Source organism: Lycium barbarum, chromosome 5 (assembly GCF_019175385.1).
Source record: "Lycium barbarum isolate Lr01 chromosome 5, ASM1917538v2, whole genome shotgun sequence".
Taxonomy (NCBI): Eukaryota; Viridiplantae; Streptophyta; class Magnoliopsida; order Solanales; family Solanaceae; genus Lycium; species Lycium barbarum.
In genome coordinates this window covers 142,551,292-142,572,089 of record NC_083341.1, presented here as the reverse complement: position 1 = coordinate 142,572,089, position 20,798 = coordinate 142,551,292, and the positions used below count along the sequence as shown (strand labels likewise).

Genomic DNA, 20,798 nt, shown 5'->3' with positions numbered 1-20,798 from the left:
AGAGAATCCATTGAGGTGGGATGAACGAAAGCAGTACAGATATTTTGGTGTATCAAAATCCCGACCAACAACCGGACACGAACGTAAAACCAGCATAACCTTTAAAGACTGCGACATACAGCTGTATAACAACACTATCCTCAGGATTCTTGAGAACTGACAGTGACTATCATTGTCTATTATAGCAAACATCCATCCACCAAATGTGTTGAAGGATTAAAACAATATGTGAGAAGTAAAGCTGAATAAAATAAGAACAAAACAGAGACCAAGATTCATGAGATCAACATAAAAACCTCATTAGTTCATATAAATATAACATGTAAAAATCACTTCATAAAAAAGAAGTCCTTTTCAGATTCCAAGGGCAAACGATCCTCCACACAATTCCCAGGGTTATAATTAACTAAAACTCTAGAGCACTCCTCAATTTCTTTTTTGAAAATGGTGCTTCAACTACTGTATATGAATGTTAAATGCCAATATTAACACATAAAAAACATATAAAGGCTGAGCCGAGTTTATTTAGAGCTAGTTATGAAGATTACACCAAAAGAAGCAATGGGCAAACAAATATTCGTTCCGTCCTAATTAATATGATACTTTTCGCTTTTCAAGAATTAATTTGACTAAATTTGAAGCTAAATTGAATTAGATTAACTCAATCTTTAAGATTAAAATTTATATATTTGAAAAACTAAATTTTAATTTTTCTCGTATCAATTTGATAACAAAATACATCTTAAAGTGTCGATCAAATTTATGCTGTTTAAATCTCGGGAAACAAAAATTTCAGATAATTTGGAACAGAGGGAGTAATGATCTTCTTCCACTATTGGGCATAAAATTGCCAATGTTTTTTGAACGAAGTTCATTAGTTTTAAAGATTATACCAAAAGAAGCAAAAGGCAAATTAAGAATGATCCCTCATTTAATTCTTTCAGTATTGGACATAATATTACCAGTTTTCCGTTGAGAAAGAAAGGTTAGTGGGCTTGGTTCTCCATAGGAAGGTGTCTAGAGTCATGTGGAAGAATGAATCTTAGTCATTAATTTAATTAAGTGACACATGTCACCAATCAAAAGGGGGGCTAGAGGAACTTGAGGGAAGAGGTACTGGAGGGGAGTCGGTTCCTCCTCTGCCCTGATACTCGACCTGCACACCCTCTTATCAAGGGTCATGTCCACGATAAGCTGAAGTTGCGTCATATTTTGTCTAGCCCCAAGACTTCTTAGGCCTACATCTCCCTCTCCTCTGGCTCATCATTGCAAACCTCTTAGACTTACTCACAGGAGCATCTGTGCATCTCCTCTGCACAAGATCGAACCATCTCAACCTTCCTCCCCGCATCTTGTTCACCACGGGGGCCACTCCCACCTTAACCCGAATCACTTCAATCCGAATCATATATCTCCTGTTATGTCCGCACATCCGTCTCAACATCCTCATCTCTGCTATTTGTATCTCCTGGTATGCCGAAGTAATCGCGTGATTATTGATATTTCTTAATTTGGTACATTATTTATCTGTTCAATAATCACCTTTCCATTTCATGGTTTAAAAATCACTTTTTATGAACAATTACATATAGCTATCTTTTACATGATGGCATAGTGTAATTTTTTCCCTGCAATGTATGTGTTCAAAAGTTACACTCATGCTTAAAACCATGGTGCTTTTACATGTATTATAACATCACTTAACTATTCATAATTAATTAGTAACCCGATGAATAAGATATGTAATTTTCCACAACAACGTTACTCCTAATAAATATTGCTTAAGCAAACTTCTTTTACAATATAAGTAGATATAAATTAAATTCCTAATAGTATTATATCCAGCACTCTATAATAAATAAAACTAAAAAAGAACGACACAAGCAATGTGATGAAAAGGGAAAGGAATAACAAAATAAAAATATATGTATAGCATTCTTATTAACTTCCACTTGCATGGCATGTAAGGGAAAGGAATAACAAAATAAAAAATTGCCATTAATCAGAAAATTTATGATTTCTCACCTAGAAATTGACTGGATATGGTGGATGGATAGTGATGCAATGTTCACAGATATGGTATTTGAAGTTCCATTATCTAAATATGATGGCAAAAATATAATCATTCATGGATACCCTGACTTGTTATTTGAGTGATCTTGGGTTTCTTTAAATACTGGAAGTTTTCTTCTAAGAAATTGTCAATGGGTAGGGATCTAGTAGCTCAGTTGGTTGACTACCTGGACTTTCACCTTGTTGGTGAGAGTTTGAATCCCCGCATTGTAATCCCTTCCCCGTTTCACCTTCCCCTACCCTTATGTAATAAAAACATTTTAAAAAAAAAAAGAAATTGTCCATGGTCTTTAGATTTGCGGCCTGATTTTGAAGCGGACGATCAATCTACAATGATATACCTGTTAATATTAAGGAACGATAAGTGGATGGACAAGGTGTTTATCGAAAATTCTTATTATTTAGGCCAAACCCATCGACAAACACCTAGTGACCGTTGTTCCATTTAAACACTTCAGGTGGGTCATTCCTATTCCACTTAGACACTTTTTGCACCGTTATCGGAGCAAAACTAACACCAAAGGGGGCGCCACCTCATTGCACATCCAACCAGCCCAGAAGCCCCAATTTTTAATGGTCAAAACTCCACGAATTTACAAATTAGTGAATTTACAATTAAAATGAGTTGGCACAATTTAATTGAGTTGGCACAATTTAAATGAGCTGGCACAATTTAATTGGCCACTTAATCCTCGTAGGAGACGACTAGTGTTGGTTTTGCTCCGATAACGGTGCAAAAAGTGTCTAAGTGGAATAGGAATGGCCCACCTGAAGTGTCTAAATGGAACAAGGGTCACTTTAGTTGCTCAAGTGAAAGAAGTGGACGACCACAAGTGTTTGTCGATGGGCTTGGACTATTATTTACATGGATACTGGGCTGGTTTAGTGGCTCTATACGAAAAAATGATCCAAAAATACCATCCGGGTTTTGGTGATGAGAGGTGACCATTTGTGACTCATTTTGTTGGCTGTAAACCTTGTGGAAGCTATGGTGATTATCCAGTTGAGAAGTGTTTGAAAAGTATGGAAAGAGCTTTTAATTTTGCAGATAATTAAGTGCTTAAGTTGTATGAATTTGGGCATAGAGGGTTGTCAAGTCCTAATATTAAAAGGATAAAAAATAAGACATTTAGGCCTTCGGAGTTTGTCAGTGAGTTTGACATTAGACATTCACTTTTTTTTGGTTTGATTTTAGTGGTTTCTGAAAATTTTCTTTCTCGAAATTGTAAATTGTTTATGAAGCACATGGTCCATGATGGTTTATATAGCTGGTCCAACTTGTTTGAGACTTAAACATATTAGTTGTTGTCATAATCTTGTAAAATTCCTTACAAACTTATACAAAATGGAGATTGGGTTTGCTTCGATCAAGTCTAAGTTTTCTGTCTAAGTTTTCTGAAATATTGTCGTTTGATTATACTTTATTCAGTAAAATGGAAATTAGTTATGTAAAATTCTTGTTATGTGTGGTATTTGCCAAAACCTAGCTTGACTATTACAAGTTTAGAGCCAGTTTGGATTGGCTTATAAGTTGCCTATAAGCTGTTTTCAGTTTTTTTGAGTGTTTGGCTGGTCAGCTTAAAGCCATTTTGTGCTTAAAATAAGCCCAAAAAATTAATTGAGTTTGTTTGGCTTAACTTATCTAAATTAACTTATAAGCCAAAAAAAATAAGTTGAACTACACCAACTTTTTTTTTTTTTTGGCTTACAAGCTGAAAAGGAACAGGCTCTTAGACTTATTTTCTTTACATTCAAACTAATGTAACTTCCATTTTAACTTCCTTTCAAGCTCATACATTGGACCTTTTCCTTTGATATTATATTAGGCCCTGCCAAAAATTACTACTTGATAAGGAAGCTCTGTATCACGGGGAAACAATAATCGAGTTATATGAATATACTCTCTTTTTCTTTTAATTATTGTTGTCACTTATGATATTGTTCTTTATCTTACTTGTATCATTATAAGGCCTAATTACTCCATCGTCTCCATGAGCACAGTACATAATTTACTCTCCATAAGTATAACCCATGAAGACACATCGTTGAGATCTAAAGATGAGTTTATGAACATTTTTTATATTTTCCTCCCCAATCTAACTAAACTAATTTTAATCTTACGTTCAAAATTCTTTTAACATGAGATTTCAAACATAGGAATATGCTGAACATTTCATGTTTAGTTGACATGGAATATAAGTAAGAGTGTATGCTAATTAAAATGAGCATAATAGCGAAATTTATTCTTAGAAGGATAAGGAGTTCTCACAGGGCCACACATCAAAATGAACTAAAAAGAAAAACAAGATAAAAGAAATAGAAGACGGGTCTTAGAATTTTTACACATAAGTAAACACTATCTCACGAATTTAAAAAGAGAAATTAGTTACTAAATCTTCTAAGATCCACATTCCACAACATACAAATGGCTAAAATAGAGATATTAAATATTTTCATTAACAAACAAGCTTATAGTTAAAACCTTACACCATAATTTAAAAGAAAAGATCAATGGAATAAAAAGAGTGAGAGAAGAAAAATGGAAAAGGATGAGATCAGTAGCGAATTTAGAGTAGAACATATGAATTCACAGGAATTCATTAGCTTTTTTGAATGTGAACCAACTTATTATGATATATCATCTCGATCTCCATAAACTTGAAATCCTGAATATTTCTCCGAATGAGATAACTAAAGAGTCAAAGTTCAAGGCCACTCCCTTGGAGCTTCAAGCTAGTAATCTTCTCAAGTTTATCTTCCATTTCAGGTGTCATGTAATTTTTCCAATCTCCAACAATCCCTTTCCTAAAAAATGAACTATTAGGAACTACAGTGAAGAGTGATCCGCTCTTATTAACCTCCAAATTCTTAAGCCTCTCCAAGCTACACCTCCACAAAACTTTCTCCAAATAGCTTTTTCTAAAGAGAAGAACTTTTCTACAGGCTTATAGTTATTGAAGAAATGCCACATGGAAATTAAGGTATCCATAGGATTTCTAGCTATATATATAATTTTGCAATTATCTGAATTTTTAACTGAATCTGGCAGAACCCTATAAGGTAAATGAGTGTGAAATAGTCTTGGAGAGGGCATTGTGTATACATCACCAATTGGAATATTTGTAAAAGAGTTCCCCACCTCTATTGTTGGAACATGAAAATGAGGAATATCTTTAATTAAGAGGTCTTCTTCCTCTTTATTACCTCGCATGATGCATACACATATGGCCTTGAGCCATGTTGTACCTGTAAGAATACAATGCCAGAAAAAATGATGGAGTGCGTAGTTATTAAAATCTCAAAAATATTTTTCAAAAAGCTGCTAAAATGGAAATATTGTTAAAGCGTACCGACCTCATGAGGTTGGTAAAAATTTGCGACCTTCTTATCCCCGACCTACTGTTGAGGTCGATTTTGACGTCACATATTTTTGAAAACTGACCTCATGAGGTCCGAAATATCGATTTTTTTACGTCTGTTTTCAGCATTTTTTTTTAGTAGTGAATGCCTTCGTTACATGCCGCATGGCAGGAGCATTAATGGAGACTTAGAAAAATTTCAAGTTAATTTTAGATTAGGGGTGTCAAATGGATAAGTCAAACTAAATTTGAAGGGATTAAAATAGACCGATAGTAATAAATGAACGGGTCATTAACCCACCCAAAAATTACTTAGACTAGTAAAAATTTCACCGCATGCCCTATTCGGACACTGCCATATAACTATACTCAATTTTATAAAATTATTTAATCTGTATCCATTACTGGTACACTTCAGACAAAAGCTTCACTTTGCAGTCAAGATGCTAGTTTGTGTTTATTTTATTGATATGACAATCATTTGAGCATTATTCATGAGTTGTGCCTAGAACAATTGATAATCATGCTTGCATAATGTCTCTGTGGCTGTGACTTTATTTTTAATATTGTGCAATATTTACTGCAAGGGAACTTTCAATAATTTTTCAGGGCACATGAAATTGGTGGTTAAAATTGTTCTTAAGTTCATGAATGAAAAGGTGGGAAAGCCCAATTCTTTTAAATCTAATTTTTTTTCCCTACATGAGAAATTAAAGTGAATAGAATCACAAATATTCTTAGTGCATATTTTCTAGAAAAAATTTATTTTAAAAAAAAAATTATAGTAGACCAATTTGCCAAGCACATGTCTTGAGCATCAAAAACTTTTTAAATTTTAATTTTGTTTTGAGAAAGAACCAAAAATACTTTGGTCAGTTTCAGTTACAAATATAACAAAATCGAATGACGCTCACTTATAGGTTACAAATGGTTACGGCTAAACTAGCAGAAATCTTTTTTAGTCGTCTGATCAAAAATGTTAAGATCTCAAATATCGTATATAAAGCTTGCATGTGAATAAGTGATCACATATATATCTTGTTAGAATTTTACGAATATGTGTGAACGGGAAATGGTCATTTGTACTTTTTCATGGAAAAGGCTTCACACCTCTTCAATTCTTTACTTTGTTGGCTATAAATACTTAGTCATTTCCATATGAAAATTCTGATCTTATTTTTCCTTATTTTCTGCACTTCAAATAATTTCAATGTATGATTTTTGCCATCGGTTGTGTTCTCCTTTCATCAGGGTTTGAGGTACCGCCACGTTAGTGAGTTACTTCGTTCTATCTTGGGTGAATATATTCCATAACCTCAGGTACATTGAGGGGAATAATTTTCTTAAGGACATTCTGTAAATTCAGGGGTAAATATCTCAAAAGGTCATTGAACTTTGAGAAATTATGTAGTAAAGTCATTGAACTTTGCTACATATCAATAAAATCACTCAGCTTTGGCCTATTATCTCATAAAATCACTCAACTACATATGTCATAAAAAAAATCTGACATGGCAATATTAATTAATTATTTTATGCCACGTAGACATGGGCTCCACAATACAATAAAATAAATCTATATCTTTATACCCACACCCACTCACCCGACCCACAAGGGTTTTGTATTTGTTAACTGATTTGTAGTTGTAACAATTAACTGTGGTTTAGGGCGTATCGTGGTAATATTTATGATTGTTGGGGGACTAGTAGTACTATGTGTATCTCCGTGTGGCTTTTTTGCATGCTTTGTAATGGTTTTGTATAAAGAATTAAGGAGTGCTTACATGTTTCCCTGGGCTTGTCTTAGTCTTGAGAGATGATGGATCTGGTACGTTGGAGTGGAACTTGTTCATTTTTGAGGTAATAAGCTATGTGTAAATTACCATAAGTATTTTGATTTACTCTCTAAGTTATATTGGCTAAGTAATTATTTTGATCCAACCTAATTTTAAGGAAACAATGAGAAGAAGGTATAGATAAGGGGAAAATGGGTTTTGGATGAAGAGTTAGTGAGTGGTGTGGGTATAAAGATATGAATTTATTTTATTTTATTATGGGGCCTATGTCTACATAGCATAAAATAATTAATTAATATTGTCATGTCAGATTTTTTTTATGACATATGTAGTTGAGTGATTTTATGAGATAATAGGTCAAGGTTGAGTGACTTTATTGATATGTAGCAAAGTTCAATGACTTTACTACATAATTTCTCAAAGTTTAATGACTTTTTGAGATATTTACCCTAAATTCAGTGGGCTTGAATTTATTTTCCTCTCTTTTCAAATTCTGTTTTAGATTGTTTTCCGAATACATATTCACAACATATCCTAGTTTGAATGAAGCAACTAAAAAAACACAAATTAAAGAAAACCTACCTGTTTTCATGTAGGGTCTGTTTTGAAGGTTGCCTTGAACTTCATGGCTGCCTTTATAATGGTAGGCCAGCACCAAAAACCTTCCCATTGACAAAGTTCAATTTTGTCCGCAAAAAGGGCTCTGGGCAACTGTTCTATGAATTTATCTACGTCTCCTACATTGTGAAGTGTTAATTCTTTGTCACATGACATTTTAGGAATATAGATATAATAAAGATAGAGGGGATATAGGGAGGAAATGAAGGACAAGTAGTGGGTGTTCAAATGGTTTGATTAGCCAAATGATGATGTGTATATATATATATATATATATATATATTGGGAATAGGATATTCCTACCGTCCATGTGATATTTTTTTATTTTATTTTTGTTTAAACCAAAAAAATAGGATTACTTTTTATCTGTTTAAAAAATAGTGATATATTTTTATATCTATATATAATTTAATTTAATTTGATATTTTACTTTTAATAAGATGATAAGATTTTTCATGTCCACACATTTGGATATGTCTTCTTTGTTGTGAAGTGGTGATTCGTTGTCCCTCATTTTAGGATTGGTTGAAAATAGTTTATGTCACGACTCAAATCACCATCGTGCGGGCACCTATGCCTTCTCATCTTGGTAGGTGAATCCGTCCCTCAATCATATATCCAAACACAATAAAGTAAATGGAAGAGAAGAAATAGAAGTCTAAATCATAAATAACATAAGTGCGGAATAGAAAATACAATCCCCAAGGAACTGGACTGACTCGTATCAGAGCAACTACGTTAATGTCTAAATATATAAGACTGTAATTCATAGATAACAGTTGGAATGGAATGATATAAAGACAGGATAGATGAGTCTCCGGACAGCGGGAATGACCTTTGACAAACTTAAATGACTAAAAATGTTCAATCCATACTTAAGGAACTATTTTGAACCTATCCTCACCATTTTTGTCATTTTCACTTAAATATAAATTTTTACATAGGATAGGAGTTGCTGAATAAACACAATAACAACAGATGCTCCCTGCTAGCTAAAGCACCGCTGCATTTTTAGATTCCAGAGTGCATTATTGGATAAACAAAACAGTATGATACGTATACACAATTATTGTGTGTTTAAATTTGTTAAATATACACACAAGTAGTCGCTAATGCGACGCAATTATATATCTATGCCATCTACTAAAGTATATTTTTGCATTTATTAACTCTAGCATGCATTATAGTACATCCAGAAAGATCATATAATCATTTCTCTTAGTACTTTTTAGAGTAAAAGAAAGACTTGAAAAATACTCCATCACGAGTTAATTTATCTTTTAATTAGCAATATTCCCGCTGATGTAACATGTAACACGGTCATCCTATAATATGTCCAATCGTAGCTCTACTTAAAAGTAATCAAATAATAAGCAAATCCCAAGACATTGATAATATATCACTATCAAAAAGCGCATGGAGCTCAGGGAAGGACAATTTGCACGATTGGCCGGGGGAGGTGCAGAATTGCAACATATGAAATTGAGCACTGTTTTGCAAAGAAATAGCCCACTTGTTTCTCAGGAGAGATGTTGTTTGGTCTTTAATTTTTGCTCTTCACCTAAAATACCCCAAGGTACTAGTTTCGAACCCCGGCATAGTAAAAAAAAAATCGCAAGGCAAAGTTTCGTAGCAAAATAGGCCTATTCGGGTAAAAGTTAGGCCTTAAGGTAGACTTTTACCCGAATAGGCCTACTTTGCTACGAAACTCTGCCTTGCAATTTTTTGTTTTTTTTAATTTTTGACTGAGCGGGAGTTTGAACCCGGAACCTATAGGTTTTTAGGCAAAAGGCAAAAATTAAAGACCGCTGCCTTTGCAGGGTAATCCGTGCCAAAAAATGATCAGGGGAAAAGCATAACGTTAATTAGATAACCAAATATAAGATGTCATTTCTTTTCTAAAGGACTAAAAGAAAAGAAAAAAGTGTCACATAAAATGAAATAAAAACAATAAAATTCTCCACTTTAAACCCGTCGACTTAGCATTTACAGCTGATTTTGCGAAGCACGCAGGTACAAGTGATGAATACACGGTATACACCAAGAATGCCATACACAATAAACGCTACACTAGTGACAAGACTACATGCATAACTAAGAAGCATTAACAGTAAAGAGGATACAGATACCGCCTTTTTATAGCAGCAACGACCACACCAGATCAGAAACTAAGCCATCCGATTCATTTAATTGACACGCCAAGCCTGTTCAATCACATTTGTAATGTCATCCTTCCATTTCATGAAAACTTGCTTTCAGAAAGCCTCTTATGTCTGATGATCTGTGCTCTGCTGCTTCATAACTTCATCTTCCCCTCCTAGTAGCCCTACTAAACATGTCTTTGATATTAAGGGAGTTGGTCTCCACTTTGATCTTTTTAGCCTGTCTTTTGCCCCTAGTAGTCTTTTCCTGACTTTCACTCTTTCCCTGGTAATTTGGAAAGATAAAAAAGCAGTTATGCACGTGACCGCAAATGAAAAGCAGAAAGTAAATAAATTAAGCAGCACCTTATGTACATAGAAAAGTTCATGGCTATCTGTTGCATTTTCTTTCCTGTTTTTCCACTCTTATTTCAACATGTAAAGCTGCTAGTAATATATATCATTGCCTAAGCAATATACTATTTTTCTGTCAATGCATGCATTAAGACATACAAATACCTCCTAAGACTTAACTTTGTAACAAATTAATCCTTCATCTGCCCAACAGGAAAGGAAGGAATAGAAAAAAGAGAACGCAACTTCACTTTACACTTCCCTAAAATCAAAACTTAGCTCTTTATGCACATGTAGGCTTTGCCAAACATAAATTGCATCAAATATTAGAGTAGGCTAGGCCAGGGAAAGAAACACATGCCAGTTTGTAAATGTAAAATAAGATTAAATTTTGATATTCTCATGATACATCAAAAGAGGCATCTTTGCATACAGGGTGATATTAGGCTTGCACTTGTTCCAGGTGCTGCAGAAGAGTATACTTACTAATTACCAACTCATGGGATTAAGTCAATCTAATAGTGGCTGTCTTACCTGTTCATAATTGAAGGAGTCGAAACCATTTTCTGTTGGTGATGAAAGTATTTCAGAATTTGACGCTTTTGTATCATCTTGCAAGTCTATGCTGCAAATATAATCACAACAATAAAATGGTTAATAAATGAGAGATTTTTTTTATTTTTTATTTTTTTGGAGAAGGTAACAGATTCAGTATATATATGAACTTCAGCACAAATTGTGCTGGAAACCAAAATGGTAGTTACATCATTACATCAGTGATTCACTAAACAAAAATTCCTTGATCTTCTTATAGGGAGTCTAATATATCTAAATTAGAGCTTTTGTATCATCTTGCAAGTCTATGCTGCAAATATAATCACAACAATAAAATGGTTAATAAATTAGAGAATTCTCTTTTTAAGGTAACAGATTCAGTATATATATGAACTTCAGCACAAATTGTGCTGGAAACCAAAATGGTAGTTACATCATTACATCAGTGATTCACTAAACAAAAAATCCTTGATCTTCTTATAGGGAGTCTAATATATCTAAATTAGGGCTTTTGTATCATCTTGCAAGCCTATGCTGCAAATATAATCACAACAGTAAAATGGTTAATAAATTAGAGAATTCTCTCTTCTTTTTTTTTTTTTTTTTTTTTTTGAGAAGGTAACAGATTCAGTATATATATGAACTTCAGCACAAATTGTGCTGGAAACCAAAATGGTAGTTACATCATTACATCAGTGATTCACTAAACAAAAAATCCTTGATCTTCTTATAGGGAGTCTAATATATCTAAATTAGAGCTTTTGTATCATCTTGCAAGTCTATGCTGCAAATATAATCACAACAGTAAAATGGTTAATAAATTAGAGAATTCTCATTTTTTTTTATTTTTTTTTTTGAGAAGGTAACAGATTCAGTATATATATGAACTTCAGCACAATTTGTGCTGGAAACCAAAATGGTAGTTACATCATTACATCAGTGATTCACTAAACAAAAAATCCTTGATCTTCTTATAGGGAGTCTAATATATCTAAATTAGAGCAGATCTGGGATTTTACCACATAACCACACCATCAATTTAAAATGTATGTCAGCTAGCACCATGGATCTTTTTGGATGCTAAATGTGAACTAACATTATACAGTAACACAGACAGCGTGAAAATTAAGGAAAAATTCCACAAATCAAAAAGAAGAAAAGAAAAGGAAAGACTGCATTCATGGAAGGGTAAGCTTTTATCATTTGGGGGTAAGGCAGTATTAATAAAAAGTGTATTGCAATCCATGCCTTTACATTTGTTATCAGTAGTGCCCCCCCCCCCCCCCCCCCCCCCAAGTGTGTGTTGAATGAGATTCACAAAATTTTTGCTAGATTCTTTTGGAGTAATAAGGAAGAAGGAAGGAGTAGGCATTGGGTTAAATGGAAGGATATTTGTTTGCCAATCACAGAAGGAGGACTGGGATTTAAGTCATTATTTGATGTATCCAATGCATTATTTGCCAAACTGTGGTGGAAATTCAGGACTACAAATTCTCTATGGGCAAAGTACATGTGGAACAAATATTGCAAAAAGGAAATTCCTACACTAGTACAATGGAAAAGAGGAACACAGGTATGGAAGAAAATGCTTGAAGCTAGGGATAATATGGAACATGAAATTTGGTGGGAAATCAAAGGGGGTTCTGATTCCTACTGATGATAACTTAATGAGGATAAGGATTCCAGTGGTTTCAAGATGCTACTGTTGCAGAATTCCACATCAGGAAACCATGGAACACTTATTCTTAACTAGTAACTTTGCTGCAGGAGTTTGGAACACTTTTTTGGATGCAGCAGGAGTACAAGTTACTAGAGTGCAACTTCATCAAACAATAAGAAATCTATGGGCAGTGGTGTGTGATGAAAATGTTAAACCCATAATTCAAGCATTGCCAGCAATAATTACTTGGGAATTGTGGAAAAGGAGAAATACTATAAAGCATGGAGGGAAGATTAGCTTTAAGAGGGTGGTGCATGAAGTGAATAATAATCTATATTTTTTAACAAGGGTGAGATACCCTTGGTTAGAAAATTTACCTTTCTTATGGCCTGATCTTATATATGGTCTGGAAAACATTCAACCTCATACCATTACTAAGGTTGTTCAATGGCAATTACCTTATGATAGATGGTTTAAATGCAATACAGATGGGGCATCTAGGGGGAATCCAGGTCCTAGTTCCTATGGTTTTTGTGTGAGGAATTGGAAAGGGGATTTGATATATGCTCAATGTGCTGAGATGGGGAACAGTACTAATGTTGAAGCTGAAGCAAAAGCTATATTGGAGGGTCTAAAATATTGTGTAGAAAAGGAGATTCAACCACTAGTTGTGGAGACTGATTCATTACTTCTTAAGAATGTGGTGGAAGGAGTGTGGCGGATACCATGGTGCATTATTACAGAGGTGGAAAGGATTCAGAAAATGATGGGGACTTTCAATGTGATAATGCATCATGTTTACAGGGAGGGAAACAGCTTGGCGGATTTTTTAACTAACATTGCTTTTGATTTTGCAGGTACATCAAAGTTTAACACATTCTCTGAGTTACCTAGTGCAGGAAGGAAGATACTCAACATGGAAAAAATGCAAATTCCTAATTTGAGGATCCGAAATGCAAAGAGAAGCAGACCCAATGGACTACAAGTATGATTAGCATTAACTGTAGTCTGTAAGGTTTCAGTTCATTATTTTTACTTAATGATGGAGAATGTGCAGATCTGTAGTATTCTTTTGATTTTGGTTGTTGGGTTTTGTTGCCGTTTGGATTTTTGCATATGTACTGTAATGAACACTTCTTAGAAAGTATAGTAATAAATAAAAGCCACTATGCCATTTAGTGGTTAATTAAAAAAAAAAAAAAAAAGAATAGGCCCGGAAAGTCGTTTGCCATATGCCTTGCGTTGTATTTATACCTTTTAAAATATTGTGTAAAAGCATAACCTCTAGTTAACTATACATAGACAAATAATTTTAAAAAACAACAATAAAAACCTCGGCCATTTATCAGTTAAAGGAAATACCTTAATTTGCTGCAGAGGAGCTTCAACCAAGGCTCGTCCTTCAAGTACTCTCCAATTATAGATACTGCATCCATCACTGTTTACTTCAAAAGGCACTAATTAGTATAATCTTTTAGCTTTCATATGGACATGACAGCAACCCACATATTTAAGATGATAAGAGCGTTGAATTGGTCAAACAAACTTATTTCCTGGTTCTTTAAAACCAAGGATACATTAAAGACAAGGAGATAACAGTCCATTCAACTGACAAGATATTACTTGAACAGTTTCTCAAACAAAGAACCACGCGAGAAATGTCTTTGATTTATCACAAGGACCACCTGGCTATGAGATTCATAACCTATAAGTGTAAAAATCTTAACGAACTCTTATTCAAAAAGAGACATACATATTTCTTTCTTATCTCGAGCAGCATAGTTCTTATCCAATGTCAACAAAGTCTTCTTTAATTGGATTACCTACAAATATCTTAAGAGTTAGAATAGAGACATAGAAACATAAAATATAATGAAAATGCATATGAGAGACTGCTCAGTTTTTAAGATGGATAGACCATTGTACACAAAGAAGACTTTACTAGATATAAACAAGACACTACCAACCAAATGTACACTTTATCTCCAACCGCCAGTCGCGATATCTTAAAGTGGCAGTACCATTGTAAAAGCTTTATGTATACCCACTTCTATTAGACAACCAAAGTTACTTGACGCAAATATCAAGATGAATTCATATTTTTATAAAGCTTCCATTTTTCTCTCTGCGTACTTAAACGAAAAACGAATTAACAGAAGAATATTTTCACATTTAATCAAAGACATACTAGCCATTCCTTTTTCATTGGACTACAGGTGATTGACTCTACAATGAGAAGCAAACAGATACTAGTAGATGTAATAGAATGTATTCTGCATGGGATCATATCCATGAAAGTGGCAGATCCTTTATCTTCTCTACTTTCTGCATTGTTTAAATTCATTCGTTAATCCAAATCCAAGCTTTCCCTCTTGGATCCACGAAAATCTTCAAATAAGTATATATTAACTAAAATATACAGAACACCTCAAAATAGAAGAGATTATTAGTCCCTTTTATTTTATGTAAGACTCTGGTTGGGGTGTTTCGCTTTAGCCTTTAAAAATAAATGACATATTTTACACTCAAGCTGCTCGTTTCCATTTGAAAAAGTCCAAGTCCAAGCTAGATGATAACACATCCACTGTGGTTCTAAACTGTTTCTCTTAGATATTATACATCGTTGCTAAACCTATTGACTGAGCAGGAAGTGAGTTATACCATACCAATCAATCAAGTTTACTTACACTGCAAGGGATCAGAGTTGCTGCCAGATCATGTGGAAGAAAATTTCTTATATAACTATCTGGACTATGTCATAGTTATACCATCATCACAACTCAACGTAGGCATAACTAACGGGAGATCCATCTACAAGCTAAACTGTTACAGGACATTAACCGGAACAAGTTATAGGTGGAATTTCATACTTCTTGCAGATTGGGAAGATCAGATATTGGAGACTCAATCACAAGAAAGAGACTCTTGAACTTCTAATTTCCAGAAAGTTGTGATTTTTACTCTGAATGCTAGAACAAGATCATCACGGCACATTGTTCCGAAGCAAATAACCACCCTATATATGGGCTTGTAAGGGATGAAATCTGACCTTAAAGCATAACCACTTTAGCACCTTCTCATCATTAAGCCTGAAAAACTTTGTTGTTCCAATATCTGTTGAAAAAGAAAAGAGAGGGAGAGAGATGGATAAAAAGATTAAGCATTAATTAACTTGAATTAGACACTCACCACCAACCCAAAAAATAAATGTTATAGTTTCAAATGCTTTATGACTTGCCCCATGTTAGATCTCAAACCATTTTCCTATTTTTTTTTTCTACAATTTATTTGCAAAACAACATCAAGTCAGACACGTAAACATAAAGCTTTGATGTGAGGTACATGGATAATATCTCCATAGAATACTCCATAAATATGAGATGTCATGCCATAGCACAATAAGACAAAATAATAACTGATTATACGACGATAATATATTATCACCTTTGACATCACAAACCACTTGCATGCAGTTCTCAGCAACAGAAGAAAGATGTTGATATCCAGGATAGCCGACAACATAAATTATTTCATCCACTTGCCTAAACTTTCCTGGATCATCCTTTTTCTGCATTCGTCAGAATAAACAAAAGAGCAATTAGAAACCCAGCTCGTCAAGTGGCAGACAGTTGTCTCTTGCAAATGTTTCATTCAGCTTAAAGGAAAATCGACCGGCCAAAAGAGAAAGAACACAATCTGTCTTATGTAGTTTACAAGCATTTCTTTTTAGTGTAAATTATATATACAGCAACAATACGTGTAAACTATACACTTGCAAGTATTACACTTCTCTACTATATGACTTTTAGCTAGCATTTCTTTATGTAAGAAATTTATTGCAGAGAGATACATCACTCAGAAGTTAAAAATTAATACCTTCATTCTTCCTTCTTCAAATATAGGTAACAGAACAAAAACTGGATCCACTGGAGTTGCAGTATACAAACGGCCATCTGTTTCGAGAAATAAATGAGTACACAAAAACTACCAATAAAGAGACGAAAGCTTCCTCTAGAAATCAAGACTAATAGCATAGACAGATTTGAAGAGTAGAAGATAAAAACCAATAGGCTTCTCTAGCAAGAGTACAAAGGGTAAAATATAAGCATAACGAAAGGCAAGTTGAGATGTTGAAGATATAATTAATGAGATATAAATTATATGAGATGGTCACACTTCAATATGGTAATAGAGAATGCAGAGGTCCTGGTTCGAGTCTCACCGCCACTCTTTATCAAAAGAATTTTCACGTCACGAAAAAAAATTAGCCGCACACGTGAGGGCGTGTTGAAGATATAATTAATTTTAAAAAAATGTGCTCTCTTTAACATCTTAAGCTTGATGAGATGGTCACGGGCTTCAACAAACAAATTCAAAAGAATAGATCCCAAAGCTGTCTAGCCATTTTGCAGTGCAAAAAAAGGTGACTGTTGAACTCCTCTTCCTTGTTACATAAGTAGCATCTGTTGCAAATTGACATTCCCCTTCGTTGTAAATCGCATTGAGCCAGATATTGTCTTTTTTCCAATTTGCAAGCTTCTTTTTTGATTCCACAAGAAGTTTCTTCTCATCTTGTCAAGATTCTTCCTTACACTGATAGGCGTAGGAAAGAGGGGCATAGGATAGGTTGGAAGAGAGACAAATACACTATTAACAAGGATAACTCTGCGCCCCAAAGATAGGTATTGTCTTTCCCAAGTTGCAAACTTCCTTTCAATCCTCTCCTCAATCTCTTGCCACACTCGCTTAGACTTGTATCTGGCACCTAAGGGCATGCTCAGATAGGTAGTGGGAAGCTCATCTATTTGGCACCCCAAATTCTCTCCCAACGGTTGAAAATCATCCACTTCATTCACAGGAATCAGTGAACTCTTCCGTAAGTATGAGCATGTCGTCAACATAAAGTATGTGACATACATCGACTCTATTAGATCCCCCTATCCCAGCGCTGTAACCTTTGATCCAACAGAGACATGGCCTTGCACAACATTTTACTAAGCCCTTCATTGTCAAGATGAATAAGGGAGAAAGTAGTCTCTCTGTCCTGTGTGTGAGAAGGAAATCTTCAGGGATCCAGTTTATAATCACTGCAAACTTTACAGTTGAAATGCACCAATTGATCCACCCAATCCACTTATCCCCGAAGCCCATTTCTTTAACAGATGTAGCAAGTAAGACCAATTGATCAAATGTGATAGCATGTTTATGACCACAGGTTCCAAAATTCTTCCTTTCTTTCTTGCTTTGTGCCTATTAAAACTTTGTCACATAGCTTGAAATGAAGGGGGTAATAACCTAAAAATTTAGGCCCACCTCAGTGCAGGGTAATTGGCCTGTTATTTTTGGGATAGTCTAACAAACCCTACTATACATCCAACTCGGACTTTGTTGTACACAACAGGAAGTACACACAAGGAGCAAAACCCTCAATCTTGCTCGATTGAGACATTGCAGGTGGAATTGGAGCAAGCCATGGAATCATCTCTGTACCGCAACATCCGAGATGGACATTTAGCAGGTTGGTTGGACTATGCCAAAAATAAATGAGATAGTTCAAACACCTTACCTGCATTCATAACAAATATTTTTTGATTCTTTTATAGGCAAAAAGGGTTCAGATTATTTTAGAGAGGTAGCTTTAATCCTCGTTGCAGGTAGGTTTAAATTTCTAGAATGCTCCTTGAGAGGTAGTCTTAATCCTCCTACAGCGTGCATCAAATCTTTAGCATGCAAGAACGAAGCACAAACAGAAAAAAGATGTTTTTTGTTTCAATTCAAACACTTGTTCTATGAAGTGAAACCACCTGCAAGGACCACATACTTCCTCTAACACTTATCATTGGAAAAATAAAGTCTTAATTCCTGTAAACTACTATCCTTGAAGAGATTGGCTCATCAAGATAAATAATGCGGAACCATGGAAAATGTAGAGTTATCAGCTTTCGAAAGGGTTAGTTAGACGAAGCTCAGACGAATGTTTACCTTCACATACATAATCCCCAAGGAACCAAGACCCATAAGATTGCTTGAACCAGTGAAGTTCTTGAAGAGATCCATCAACAGAAAGGTAACATGTTGCATTTCCTATCACAAAAGCGAATCAAGAAAAAGTTATATCAATGCTACTGGACTATTAAGACAATCTAGTGGCATAACCAGTTCCCAAAAGATAGTATGAAAATCAGCAAGAGGTTAGACCGTGGTTAACAAAAAATAGACCTCAACAATTTTAATACATCCACCAAAAACTATGTCTCAAGCCACTGTCCTCAAAGCATTATAACCGATAAGGAAAACAGTAAAACAACTATGCATTACGAAGGGCAACTAAAATAGGCAGTGTTGTGGAAAGTGGAGGAATTTACCAGATTTGGGATGTCGGAGAGATAATAGCTGCTCTACCTTGTTCCCATCCTTAGAAGGCTCTGTAAAATGTCACGCTAAGAATCTTCATATTGCAGTCAAGTGAGTTTAAGAGATTCTGGAGCTGTAGTCTAAGAGATTGACATATCATTATTCCCATGTACCAGCGACACAGTAAGAGAGATGTAAGAGGAGTTTTTTCTTCCTTTTTTTCTTTCCAAGAAGAGTTATTTATTTCCAAAATCAAGATTAGACAATATGATAATTCTATCAGTCTAAAGACTGATCTGGAAGAACCAACACGCATGAATCTTCAATATTCATCTCAATACTTGGAAATGAAGCTTAAATGTAGCTACTGATTCTTAAGCAACAGTACTTTACATGCTTAAGCCACTTATTTAAGATAAGCAATATCACACAAATAATGTACTCAATCTTCCCACCAAAATCACAGGCAAAGCACGTTTCTTAGAGTGTAAAATTATTCAATCAAGATACAAAAATTAAGAACCATAGTACCCAATCGAAAGTTTCTTCCTTTTCTGCTAACAAAGCATAATGAAAGTGTAATCAACAGAGTACTATGTCTCAAACCTCAAAAGAAGGAAGAGAAAAAAGAGCAGTAAAGCAAAAGAGAATCAAATCAAGTGTGTATTTTGATATGACGGAAAATGTTTTCCTATACAATAGACCCTTGTGGTCCGGCCTTTCCCCGACCCTGCGCATAGGGGGAGCTTAGTGCACCGGGCTGCCCTTGTTTCGTTGCACTAAATATCTTGAAAAATGTTAACCCACCCGCACCATCCACTCACCCCTTACCTGCCTACCCGACCCTCCTCCCCCAACCTACCCCCACCCCCACCGCCCCACCCCGGCTACCCCACCAGAAGATGCACACCTCATAGTGTTTTGCTTCGAATATATGTAAATGCTCTTAAAGTGACCATTTCCAACTTACCTACCAAACGCAAGAAAATGAGTAGGAAAAACAACTATTTTCCAAAAAAAAAAAAAAGAATCTTAGAGAACATTTTCCATCATACCAAACACACCCCAAGAAAGGAAAATGAAACCCCCCCCCCACCACCCCACCCCCACACACACAAAAAAAAAAAAAAAAAAAAAAAACTAGTATATTAAGGAAGTACCTGGTGCAATAAGAACACGAGCTTCATCAATACCCTCAAACCAAGACATGGAAACCTTTCTAACACAGGAAAAACCTCTAGCAGCACAAGTATTCTGATAATCACTCAAATAAAAAATAAAAATATATCTTTGGATTAGTAAAGACACAAAGCAGTACTAACTAATTCACCATTCATGTTCTAACATTATAAATAAAAAAAATAAAAAATAGAGGAAAATGTAGGGTTTTTGAAAAAAAAAAAAAAAAAAAGTGAAACTTTACCAATGGGTGGAAGAGGAAAGTAGAAAATTTGCAGAAATTTGGAATTGGCGCTGAAATTAGAGGGGATTTTGGTGCGAATGTTAAGTCCATTAGTCACCCTACATAAATAAACTATTGGGCAAATGATCAAATATACCCCTTCCACTATTGGTTAACTTTATTCTCCGTTAACCAAAGTGATCAAATATATTCCTCCGCTAGCCAAAGTATTCACTTATACCCTTAACTCAGACAAAATTGCTCATTTAATTAAAAGTACCCATGCCCCATCTTATAACCAGAGGCAAATTGAGAATTTCAGGACGATGAGTTTACCTTAGAATTATTAATTTTTTTAAAAAAAGATGCAAAAGTACATTTAGTAGGTTTCAATCCCATAATCTTAAGGGATTAAACTGTCACGCCCCGAACCATGGCCTGGACGTAACACGGCACTCGGTGCCTGACTGCATGTGACCAAGCGAA

General features: G+C 34.8%; 2 protein-coding genes and 1 pseudogene across 3 annotated transcripts; 1 reads left to right on the top strand and 2 right to left on the bottom strand.

Moving 5' to 3' along the window:
- The first annotated feature begins 1,989 nt into the window (after window positions 1-1,989).
- On the top strand, window positions 1,990-3,366 carry LOC132639953 (probable xyloglucan 6-xylosyltransferase 3; annotated as a pseudogene).
- A 1,143-nt stretch (window positions 3,367-4,509) lies between these two features.
- LOC132642028 (cytosolic sulfotransferase 1-like) lies at window positions 4,510-8,074 on the bottom strand. Its single transcript, XM_060359257.1, has 2 exons — window positions 7,811-8,074; window positions 4,510-5,319 (listed from the first exon to the last, which is right to left on the bottom strand). Exons 1-2 carry the CDS (start codon window positions 7,896-7,898, stop codon window positions 4,901-4,903), a joined length of 507 nt encoding a protein of 168 aa, XP_060215240.1. The 5' UTR covers window positions 7,899-8,074; the 3' UTR covers window positions 4,510-4,900.
- Window positions 8,075-9,778: 1,704 nt separating this feature from the next.
- LOC132642026 (uncharacterized) lies at window positions 9,779-20,501 on the bottom strand. Of its 2 annotated transcripts, XM_060359255.1 has the most exons (11): window positions 20,334-20,492; window positions 20,071-20,164; window positions 18,922-18,981; window positions 18,539-18,640; window positions 16,433-16,509; window positions 16,001-16,124; window positions 15,606-15,670; window positions 14,310-14,379; window positions 13,919-13,994; window positions 10,876-10,966; window positions 9,779-10,273 (listed from the first exon to the last, which is right to left on the bottom strand). In XM_060359255.1, the coding sequence occupies exons 1-11, from the start codon at window positions 20,421-20,423 to the stop codon at window positions 10,151-10,153; spliced, it is 972 nt and encodes a 323-aa protein (XP_060215238.1). In that variant the 5' UTR covers window positions 20,424-20,492; the 3' UTR covers window positions 9,779-10,150. The 2 variants fall into 2 exon arrangements, with proteins under 2 accessions (XP_060215238.1, XP_060215239.1); XM_060359256.1 differs by lacking the exons at window positions 9,779-10,273; window positions 10,876-10,966 and adding an exon at window positions 11,629-11,680 and having other exon boundaries at window positions 20,334-20,501.
- Between the last annotated feature and the right edge of the window lie 297 nt (window positions 20,502-20,798).

Bases quoted from the DNA above. Each gene is read 5' to 3' on its own strand.
- LOC132642028 (XM_060359257.1), bottom strand. From the start codon at position 7,898: ATGGGAAGGTTTTTGGTGCTGGCCTACCATTATAAAGGCAGCCATGAA. The intron at 5,320-7,810 runs GTAGGTTTTCTT...GTATTCTTACAG, and splicing joins CAGACCCTACATGAAAACAG to GTACAACATGGCTCAAGGCC.
- LOC132642026 (XM_060359255.1), bottom strand. From the start codon at position 20,423: ATGGACTTAACATTCGCACCAAAATCCCCTCTAATTTCAGCGCCAATT. The intron at 10,967-13,918 runs GTATTTCCTTTA...TTATATTTGCAG, and splicing joins CTCCTCTGCAGCAAATTAAG to CATAGACTTGCAAGATGATA. The intron at 10,274-10,875 runs GTAAGACAGCCA...CCAAATTACCAG, and splicing joins ACTCCTTCAATTATGAACAG to GGAAAGAGTGAAAGTCAGGA.